This window comes from Gouania willdenowi, chromosome 11 (assembly GCF_900634775.1).
Source record: "Gouania willdenowi chromosome 11, fGouWil2.1, whole genome shotgun sequence".
Classification (NCBI taxonomy): Eukaryota; Metazoa; Chordata; class Actinopteri; order Blenniiformes; family Gobiesocidae; genus Gouania; species Gouania willdenowi.
In genome coordinates this window covers 26,992,333-27,003,293 of record NC_041054.1, presented here as the reverse complement: position 1 = coordinate 27,003,293, position 10,961 = coordinate 26,992,333, and the positions used below count along the sequence as shown (strand labels likewise).

At 37.9% G+C, this 10,961-nt stretch overlaps 1 protein-coding gene and 1 long non-coding RNA gene across 4 annotated transcripts; one reads left to right on the top strand and one right to left on the bottom strand.

Moving 5' to 3' along the window:
• The first annotated feature begins 532 nt into the window (after positions 1-532).
• rpl15 (ribosomal protein L15) lies at positions 533-6,269 on the top strand. Its single transcript, XM_028461806.1, has 4 exons — positions 533-585; positions 1,191-1,372; positions 1,444-1,580; positions 5,912-6,269. The coding sequence occupies exons 2-4, from the start codon at positions 1,201-1,203 to the stop codon at positions 6,215-6,217; spliced, it is 615 nt and encodes a 204-aa protein (XP_028317607.1). The 5' UTR covers positions 533-585; positions 1,191-1,200; the 3' UTR covers positions 6,218-6,269.
• A 1,046-nt stretch (positions 6,270-7,315) lies between these two features.
• On the bottom strand, positions 7,316-10,699 carry LOC114472372 (uncharacterized). 3 transcript variants are annotated; one of them, XR_003675083.1, is made up of 4 exons: positions 10,539-10,699; positions 8,891-9,063; positions 8,027-8,396; positions 7,316-7,937 (listed from the first exon to the last, which is right to left on the bottom strand). It is a non-coding gene; the product is annotated as an uncharacterized LOC114472372 (long non-coding RNA). The 3 variants fall into 3 exon arrangements; XR_003675084.1 differs by having other exon boundaries at positions 7,316-8,173; positions 8,304-8,396; XR_003675082.1 differs by having other exon boundaries at positions 7,316-8,396.
• Between the last annotated feature and the right edge of the window lie 262 nt (positions 10,700-10,961).

Sequence of the window (10,961 nt, the reverse complement as noted above, 5' to 3'; positions counted from 1 at the left end):
TATTGTGCGAAGTACATAACCGGAAAGAGAAAAAACAACAGATGAGTTAAATAATAATAATTATATATATATATATATATATATATATATATATATATATATATATATATATATATTCAAACCATTTTTCAGTGAGTGACTTATTTTTAACTGTGACATACCAACACTTGGAATCTATAATAAATAGAAACATTATCATTGTAATGGTATACATACCCACAGAAACTACATATATATTTGTATTAGAAGAAGTGGTCTGTGTGTCCGTCTATCTGAGTGTGTGTTTTTCTGTCCGTCCGTCTGTCACTGTTAAATATTTAAATTGCGTGCGATTTAAAGCCTCTTTCAATCATTGTCCCTGTCAAATGAATAAATAAAATTAAATAAAAAAGATTCCTGCCTAAAATTTTCTTCTAAATAAAGATACTGTTAAATATAAGCTGCTTTTTAAATCAACAAACATTTGTAAGCCAAGGATGGCTAAAAGACTACATTTCCCATGATTCATGGGGAACGTAGTGGCTGTGAATATCATAATGCATGCTGGGAACTTCCGCCCTCTCTTTCCGGCTGGTTCGCCATCATGTAAGCGAGATTTTCAATACGTTACAAAGAATCATTATCCACCAAAATCGTCTTCGTTATTTAGTCATCCGTATGTGTGACTGGAGGTATAGTTCAGTACTTAGTTATCGGTGTGTACACGGGGAGTATTTAATAGCAGACATGCTTAGTACACGAGTTTTAATGCTTTATTAACAACGGTGAGATGGTGTCGTTGCTGGCCAGTCAATGTTATAATTATTACAATTGTATGACATTTTAATGTTGGACAAGTTGATTCACGCTTTTGATATGTGTGTGTTAATAGATTAAGTGTAACGTGGGAGTTTGCCTGGCTGTTAGTATCATTAGCATGCTGATGAGCTAGCGATTTATTTTTAATGAGGATGTTATTTACAGCTTTTTGTTAATACATATTCCTTAGAATCAGTTCGGTTCATTGAAACATGCTCACTATATGAAAGATGACCATTGATTTTTTTCCATCAGCATGATGTGAATTTCTCTATACAGGATCTTGTAGGTTCTGCTATAAATATAAATCTTCTTTTCAGCCAGTGGAAGTCATATTGTAAATAGTGTGATGTGATGAAAAGTTATTTAAACTGTTGATTTGTACTTTACAGATAAACAAACATGGGAGCGTATAGGTATATGCAGGAGCTATGGCGCAAGAAGCAGTCAGACGTGATGCGCTTCCTGCTCCGTGTCCGCTGCTGGCAGTACCGCCAGCTGTCCAACCTCCACCGTGCCCCCCGGCCCACCAGGCCCGACAAGGCTCGCAGGCTGGGCTACAAGGCTAAGCAAGGTGAGCGCATGAGCACGCACTCGTCATTTATACCTGCCAGCTTTGATTCACACGTGTTATGTTTTGCACAGGGTACGTCATCTACCGTATTCGCGTTCGCCGTGGAGGTCGCAAACGCCCCGTGCCTAAGGGCGCCACCTACGGCAAGCCAGTGCACCACGGCGTCAACCAGCTCAAGTTTGCTCGCAGTTTGCAGTCCATTGCTGAGGTAACTTCATCATATTCACCACAAAGCTGTTATCTGTAAGATTTCAGCATCGCTGCAGAATGTTTAAAACAACATTTTTGTTAAGTTTAACAGGAATTTTGGGGATATTTAAGAGTATAAACTTCTCATGGGAATTATAAATAACTATCACATCCAGACATGAATATTAGCATTCATTAAATATCATACTATACATAATACATTTTCAAAGTTGAAATAACATGTTTTATTAGAGATGTTATATATAGTTGGGAAAATATTTTCTAGCATCATGTCCAAACACGGTTCTGGAAGTACCAGTAGAAACACAGCTGACAGGCTTGTTAGCAGACTTTGTGTAAAGCTGTTTCAGGAGTTCAGGAAATGACGTGTAAAAACACTAGATTGCGCTCAGACCGTTGCCTCTCCAAGCGGCGATGGTGGAAAACCACTGCCGACTTCCGGTCAGGGCATAAGCAATTATCACATGTCATGAAACCAGGTGTAATCCCAAGGCACATGCCCTGTGTTGCAACAGCCAGACTTCCACGGGTGTGGACTAAAGGTTTGCGAATTGATCCAAAAATATTGATTAGTATTGATATCAACGTCAGTATTGGTATTGAATGACACCAGTGTAAAAAGACTGATGCTCGAGTTTGGTTTTCTCTCCTGTGCTGCTGTTTCAACGGAGGCAACACCACTAGTGGTGCAACAGATAAAAAAAACTCACGGTTCAGATCGTATCACGGTTTTGAGTCACGGATCGGATCAGCTGAAAGAAAAAGACAAGACAAATAACTTTGCTCTCCATTTATTTTGTAGAACATAGTGCAGCATTTTTCTGCTCATTATATACAAACATTTACCTTGAGGTGTCAATCCAATGCTTAAATAAAATTTTTAATTATATAAAAGCTAATTAAAGTGCAATATAAGGCACGACACCATCCTTTAAACAGGTAAGTGTATTGAAAAAAATTCCAGCATGACACCTTTTTTTAAACATAGTAAATTAAAAACTAGCTGATGTCCACATCATCAAAAAACAATGAAAGAAGGAAAAGAAAGCAAATCTGAGATTTATCATTTCGAATTCTTATTATAGTCAAAGATGGCCGACCGTACTAGAGCCGGTATTTATTTAATAAGAGCCTTAAAAGACATGGATGGACGGAGGCATCAGTATGACGACATTCACACGGCCTTATTATGCACACACACATGCACGTGCGCGCACACAGCTGTTCCTTTCTCTCTTTCCTTCCCTGTGTGTGTGTTCTTCAACTCTCACGCAATCACACACACGACCAGGAGCGATATTTAGACCGGACAGACCTCACCCGAAAGTTATTGAAGGCAATGTCTGCATTGTTGAAAGCTGCTCATTTATCCACAGTCTGTGTGAGAGAACCAACGGAGGAGATTAGAGTCCCAGGTAGAGAGTCTCTAGAAAGTCTCACACACTCACACGTCGATCAGGTGCGCTTCACTATCGATCACCGTCTACGTGACATGCGTGCAGGTATGTGAGTGCTGAGTGTACAACGGACCACCGTTTAGTCCGGTTACAGTCTGTCACGACACCCGCCCATTGCGTGGTAGTGACTGTAGTGTTACGCACTGGGTCAGATCTAAGTGTTTACATGTTACGTAGACGGTGCTACTTAGTGAAGGTCACCTGATTACTACAGCTTCACTCACGTCACACCTGTCACTACATCTAACTACTGAAAACAGATACGTTTAGTGAAAATCAGGCAGGCAGGTACACGTGGATGGACTGGTGCACATAAATTTAGAATGGACACACACACACACGCCAAATGACAAAAAAAAATATGAAAATGACTCAAAAGACACAAAACTAAATATTTATACAAAAAATACACAAAAGACAACAGAAAATTAAAAAAAAACTACACTAAAAAAAAGATAAAAAACGACTCCAGAATCACACTACAATGCAACAAAAAATGATTGTGCAAAAAATGCACAAATGACGTAAAACAAAAAACTAAACATTTATACAGAAAGTACACAAAACAACAGAAATGCACAAAAATATACAAAATGACTCCAAAAAACATATATTGCAAAAAAATACATCAAACGACGACAAAATATGAAAATGACTCTTAATACACTAAACTAAATATCTATACAAAAATACACTAAAATGACAACAGAAATGCACAAATCTACACCAAAAAAATACAAAATGACTCTAGAATCACACTACAATGGCAACAAAAAACAATAATTATACAAAAAATGCACAAAAAGACAACAGAAAGATAAAAAAATACACATGACTCCTAAAAACATACATTACAGAAAAATACACCCAATGAAAAAAATATCAAAATGAGTACAAAAAAAACATTTATCATGCGCATGTCTCATAGAATTAAACCAGGGAAATTGCACACGCTATTTTACTTTGCACCTGCAAATAAACCCCTTTATAATGCTACAGAGTATGTCATTGACAACTCTACTTAAGCTCCCACTATATGAATACATACTTCCGACGGGTACTGTATTAGTTCATAAAATACTCAAGTACAAGTAAAAAGTAGCTCAATTAGACAGTACTCAAAGTAAAAGCTACTCGTTACTTTCACTCCCACGTTTATTTTTGGTAATAAATTTAGCCATGGTTCCCTTGCATACAGTAAATATCTCATAAACTTATAAAGGAAGAGACCAAACTTTGCACAAATAGAACATGATTTATTTTCCAAAAAGGCATCTGTATAAAAGAAAAGGTTTGTCAAAATGTACAAAAAAAAACACCAATCTATGTAAGCTTCAAATATAGCAACATTTATGAATTGTAAAACATGCCATGCCAAATGTTGCCATGTGGGTAATAACATAATAGGTAGAAACCACAACCTGAACCATACAAAGTTACTGAATGTGGATTATGTTTAATGTGTCTGAGGTCAGTAGTTTATGAAGAAGCCATGAAATGGAAATTAAAGAAATAATCACAAAATTATTATTTACTGGGTAACGGTTGGGTGTAGAAATGTAACAAAATACTAATTTTAAAATAAAGTATTCTGTAGTCTCTTATAAACTTCACCCATAGTGTGTCCTAAATTTTAACAAAATAATAATCCAAGGGAAAAAATCATCAAAAAACCTTAAACTCAGCAATTCAAAGGTACATTAACCTTAGTTATTAAAAAGGTTCAGATCAATATCTGGATCTGTAATTAATCAGTATTGTATTGATACTAAATATGCAGTACAATATGAAGTAAACAAAAAACACAGCCAAAGTGAATGTTTTGCCCTGACTGGAAGTCAAATCAAAGGCTCATGCACAGTCTAGTGTTTCTTGGGAATGTTGCAGCATCGGTGTTTTTGAAAATACTTCTAATTTTGGGGTTAATCCCAAGAATTCCCTTGAAAAGTTTATATTTTTGAATATTCTCAAAATTCCCAAACTAAAGTTCCCCTGGAAATTTACTGCAAATTATCCTCCCGTTTAACACCCTTTAATGACGGCACGTTAGTCTGCATCCAAGTTCCACTTCAGGGAGATATTGATCAATGTTTTCCTAATATTACAACAATAATTAATAGCCATTAATATTTGATGCAGCGACGCAAGTCTTGCATAAGTTTACCTCGATAAAGCAGATGATGTGGAAAGTTGAACCTACTGTAGTCTCATAAAACCATTTTAAACCTGTATGAGAAAATCATCAGTTAAAGGTCAGATGTAGTTAGATTTACAGGTTTTTAACAAAGAATTGTTACATTCTTTCCCAATAATGTTTGTATAGATCAGTGGTCGCCAACCTGTTGATCGCAATCGACTGGTTGATCTTTGAAACATTACCTGTTGATCACGTCTCCCGTGTATGAAAGTGTGATTGTTGGGACACCTCATCTACACAGTTGGTCCTGTCAGAGAACACACAGCCACAGTGATGAACTGTTCACTAGTTCACTGATGTAAAGGATAAACTGTGATGAGTCGCTCGTTTTGGCCTGCTGCCAATATTTGAAATTATTTTATTTTTTTTGATGTTTTTGAAAATCTAAAAAATAATGTAATACAGTACAGTGATTTCTAATTAGAAAAAAAAATCTAATGTCAAATTACATTATTTTTCTGGTGTTTTAAAGGATTTAACCAATTATCATCAACAATATCTTTAAATTCACACAAAGTTTAAGTTACTGCAGGTCATCAGTGTCAGATCTTTTGATTTTTTTTTTTTTTTTTTTTTTTAACGCAAAGTTTATTTGTAGCTGTAAAAAAAATCAGACTGGTTTTGACTGGGACCAGCAGGTTGTGGGTTAACCCAGTCTCTCCTTTACGTTGACAGGAGCGTGCTGGCCGTCACTGCGGAGGTCTGCGAGTGCTCAACTCCTACTGGGTGGGCGAGGACTCCACCTACAAGTTCTTTGAGGTGATTTTGATCGACCCGTTCCACAAGGCCGTCAGACGCAACCCCGACACCCAATGGATCACAAAGGCCGTGCACAAGCACAGAGAGATGCGTGGCCTGACGTCTGCGGGAAAGAAGAGTCGCGGTTTGGGCAAGGGCCACAAGTTCCACCTGACCATCGGAGGCTCTCGTCGTGCCGCCTGGAAGAGGCGCAACACCCTGCAGCTGCACCGCTATCGTTAACGCTCGACGCACGCCACTGTACATTCAAAGAAATAAACCTTTTTATGGTGAAGCTCATGTCTGTCCACTTTGTTGTATAAGGTTTCTTTACTGTTCTTCATTAGTCACACACAAGCATTTGAACTGACTAAAAAACACTGACAACGTTGGAAATAAAGACATAAATAGAAGAGTTAACCTCAATGCTATTGCAAGGTTAATGCTAAGTGAATGTTAAGGTTAGGCTAATGCTATTACTAGGTTCATATTATTGCTAAGCTAATGCTAAATTATTGCTGTGCTAGGCTAATTCAAGGTTAATGCTATTACTAGGCTAATGTTAAGGTAAAGCTAAGATGATGCGGGTCACCAACTGCATCCTCGCTTGCATTTTTTTCAGGAAATGCAAATATTGTAGTTAAGTATTCTCAATAGGAGGTAAAATTCAGGGACAATTTTTACTGTAGTTCTACATTTTGTATATGACATGTTTGTTAGTGTGCAGGAGTAGGGGGTACATGGCTCCAGGTTAAAGGGGTACATAACTAAAGTTTAGGAAACACTGGTCTGAAGAAAAAACCTTAAATTTGTACTAATTGGTCTAATAATTTAATAGACAAACTACATTTTTAGTTTGAATGAGAACGCTTGAGATATGGACGGGGGGGGGGGGGGGGGGGGGGGGGGGGTTCATCAGTCTTAAATTTTCTTCCATGTCCAGCTTTTAATTGGTCAGGAACTACATGAAAACATTGCATGAGCATTTTTGAGCATCTGCTTTTCCATAGGAACATGTTTATCAGAGTCAAAACTATTACTATTAATAAATTATTTTTGTCATATCTGTCATCCCAAATGTTTCACCAATTCTAAGTATATACACAAATATATTATCTATCAATGTATCAGTGGCATGAATTTTATCATTAATTATAACCGTAGGAGTTTGGAATTAGTTTTAGGTGCTGACGTGAAAAAATAAGTCTTTTTATTCTGATCCAGGACATTCAGCAGCTCTGCAGAACTTTTAGCATGTTACAATATCAGGGACTTCCCCAAAAAGCTTCAAAATATTTTTGGAAAAAGGGGTCAAAACTACGACCACATTTACAAAGCAGGTAAGCCATGAATTGTGTTTATTTACAAATACAAAGAGAGACTGGATGACAGTAGTCCCAGGTTGGATTGGATAGGAGAGCAAGAGAAATGGAGAGAAGAGAGGCAGAGGAGGACTTGAGTGTACAGGAGGGTGAATAGATAGAATATACAGAGAATTCACTCCTGCACGGAGGGAGAGAAGCAGCCTTTTTTAATTTTGGAAAAACTTCCAAACGTTCCAAAACCTCTTAGGAGTGGGGATGGGGGACGTCTTCCACCACAGGTCCATTTACTGTGGAAACTGATTCCAGATTTACATCACAACAATGAGGAAGGGTGAATGAATCATCCACTGTCGAATGAAGATGGAGCTCTTCTCCCCAATCCAGACATGGCTCCTTAACGCATCCATTGTCATTGTTCAGATGAGAAAGATGGAGCTTAGGGACATTTGTCTCTATGTGTTTGATTTGATGCAGGAGTCAGCAGGAACTCGACAAATGTCTCTTCATGTACATGCACCTCAACAGATTGCCAGCTATTTGCAGAAAGAAGCTGGCCAGGAGACAGCTGAACCTTATGTTCCTCGTCAATGTCCTCATTGGTACACTTCATTGACATCAATCTCTGTGACTTGGTTAGACTAGAGGAAAAATTAAAAAACAAAGATCAGTACAAAAGTCAATAGAACAAGTTGATCTCTATGCGTGATTGTCTCCTCAGTGCAGTTACTAGTCACTGCTGTCTGGATCCTGGATCAGGTGGGACATGGTGATGAATGGATGGTGAAGGGCCTCAGTGGGAGAGATTCACTTCCCCCCATCCTGATACAGTACTTGCTTGAGGAAGTCTATGAATACCCTCCTGTCTCATAACATACTGTATGTGTTAACAAAAATAAACCGTGAGTCATTTTTTCAGCTTATAAACGCATGTATAAAGTATGTTACATTTTAAAGAAGAGACCGCTGCTAAGTATTTGAACTCAAATATCATAGACAACAGTTACATAGAGCAGGACATCCCATGAGTTGAAATGACTGCGCCATGCAGGCTATTCCTCAGCTTTCGTTGTGCCAATAGCGGAATATTCTTCCGGTGTCTGTGGAAACACAATGACATTGATAAGGATTTAGGATAAGTTTATGGCAACAGTCACAATGAACCTTGTGACTGTTGCCATAAACTTTGTACAACATAAACTTTCTACAACAAACTCATCCTCTTCCTGACAGAAGAATTTCTTGGTATGCACGCCACTACGGAGCTGGTAGTCCGCTGACACACATTGGAAAAACAACCAGAAGAGTCTGATAAACCTAATATGTAGTTTTTATTGAAAATGTATTGAGTATTTAAAATGAGAGCAGAAAAGTTAACATCCTGTTAATATAAATTGAGGTGGACCTTACTCAAATTAAATGTGAATACATTTGCCATTAAATGTTTTTTACTTCTTTGTTTATGACCATAATTAATTTATTGATGATTCCCCTACAAGAAACATCAGGAATCTATAAAACATTACCTGTACTGTACAATATTCAGGTAATTATTTCAGTCACACAGAAGTCATTCAGGCTGACACCCTCATACCTGGAGCCGATGGGCTGAAGCCGCATCCCACACCTGGCAGCAGAGGATGGAATAGCCAGTAAATGAGCTTGACTTGGTATAAATTCTCCTCATGGTTTGCCAGCATTACATTGTCAATCTTGATGTCAGTATGATGATCCAACGAGATGGAGTCCCTGTAATGCTACCAACATCTGCAGGGTCACAATGAGAAAAGACAGGATTATAATCAGAGGTGAAAGTAGGGGATAATAAGTAATCACGTTACTGTAATTAAGCTGCTGTTGTAGGTACTTGTACTTTTTTGAGTATATTTCTAAATCAGTAATTTTACTTGTACGTTTTAAAAGAAGTACAGTGTAATTTGTACAGTAATTTGTTGCATTTCTACACCCAACTGTTAATGAGAAAATTATTATTTTTCAATCGTAAAACTACAAAAAATTAAATGACCAGACAACAACCAAATCATAGCCGACCAACCAGATTAAACATAATGCACCGCACCAAAACAGCATTGATTGTCGATATTTCACTCAGAATTTTTTATTTTGAATTTAATTCATTGGTGTTATTTTATTTAAAAAAAGAATAGTACATTTTTACAAACCTTTTATTTCATAAAGACTAGTGCAGTGCCCATAGGAAGTACGTCTTGCTATAGAAAAGTGGGAGGTTAAGTAGCTTTTTCATGGATTATTTACATGGGAGCTTTAATTTCTCTTTAATTCAAAATAAAAGTAAAATCCTCTTTAAACTGACCTTGTAAACACTCAGGGGCGAATTCACTAAGATCTGAAAAAAAGGTTTGTAAACAAGTTGCGTCCCTAAATTCTTTGGTGACGCAGTTTCCTCACCTGCTGTGAGGAATTCACTAAGATTGCAGCAATGATTAGTGCACATGCAGAACTGGTGCAGACCGCCCTATTTAAATGTTAAATTGAAGGCAGATGAACTTCTCTGTTCTAAAAAAAACAAACTTTAAAACCTAATTTAATGTGGCTGCTCCGTTAGGTCCTCTAACTTTGCTCTGATCAGTCGATGAAAAATAGGCAGATTTGGACAGAAACCGTCCTATTGATCTGTTGATGACATTGATCTGAGTTAATGCAGCAACACATTCTGTCAATCAGTTCATCAGCACCATTTGAAGATGATCTACTGAGCATCAAGCAGGTCGGATGGTCCTGAGTTTAGAGCTGTTGTCCACCACACTCTTCAAGGTGAACAATGTGCCATCACTGTGAAATGACACATCTGATCAGCTGATTCTGGCCTGATGCTCCTTCCATCAACGCAACATCAGAGTTTTGACAGTCAAAACATCAGCGACATCCATGCAGCTCCGCGCACAGCATCCTCTCTGCACCACATCATGTCACACCACGCCAGACTCCACACCACGCACGACACCCGCCGCCATTTTTAGTCAAACTATAAAAAGGATCCTACCTGCTTTGCAATGGGCGGATTTGGTGCAAATACATAGAAGAACACAGATCAGTGTTGAGGAACTGGAATAAGTTCATCACAAGCAGCTCGAAGACGAGGCAGGTACAGCCAAAGTATTCAAAACTCTCGTAGAATTTGACCACACTATTCTCTAAACAGTTCATAGTTAAAGTCCTGTTGGAGGCACCAAAACTATAGCAGAGATCCAAACACTCACCTCGTGCTGCACGTCTTAGGCAACCTCGTCCTTCAGGATTTTCACCTGCCACTAATTTGCAAGGTGGAATTAACCTGGCACTTTGCCACTTTACCAAAGCAACCTTCTCCCACGAACTCAATGATGTGTGTATTTAGTTGAGTTGCTGCACAGAACCTGCCCTGCTGATAGTTGAGACACTGTCCAACGTGAATAGAAAGGACACAAGGGTTAGTATTCAGTATTTCAACACTAAAAACTCACATAAACAAGGAAATCTTGTCCTGTCCTGTCCATGTTGAAATTTGGGTTAAAAAACCCTCTAAAAAACAGTTGGTACACTCACAGTATGCATCATGTTACTTTACTTACAGGTATTAAATAGTAATAAATAAAGTCTCCTCCTGCTATATCGCATACATTATGTGAACATTGAAGTCAAAC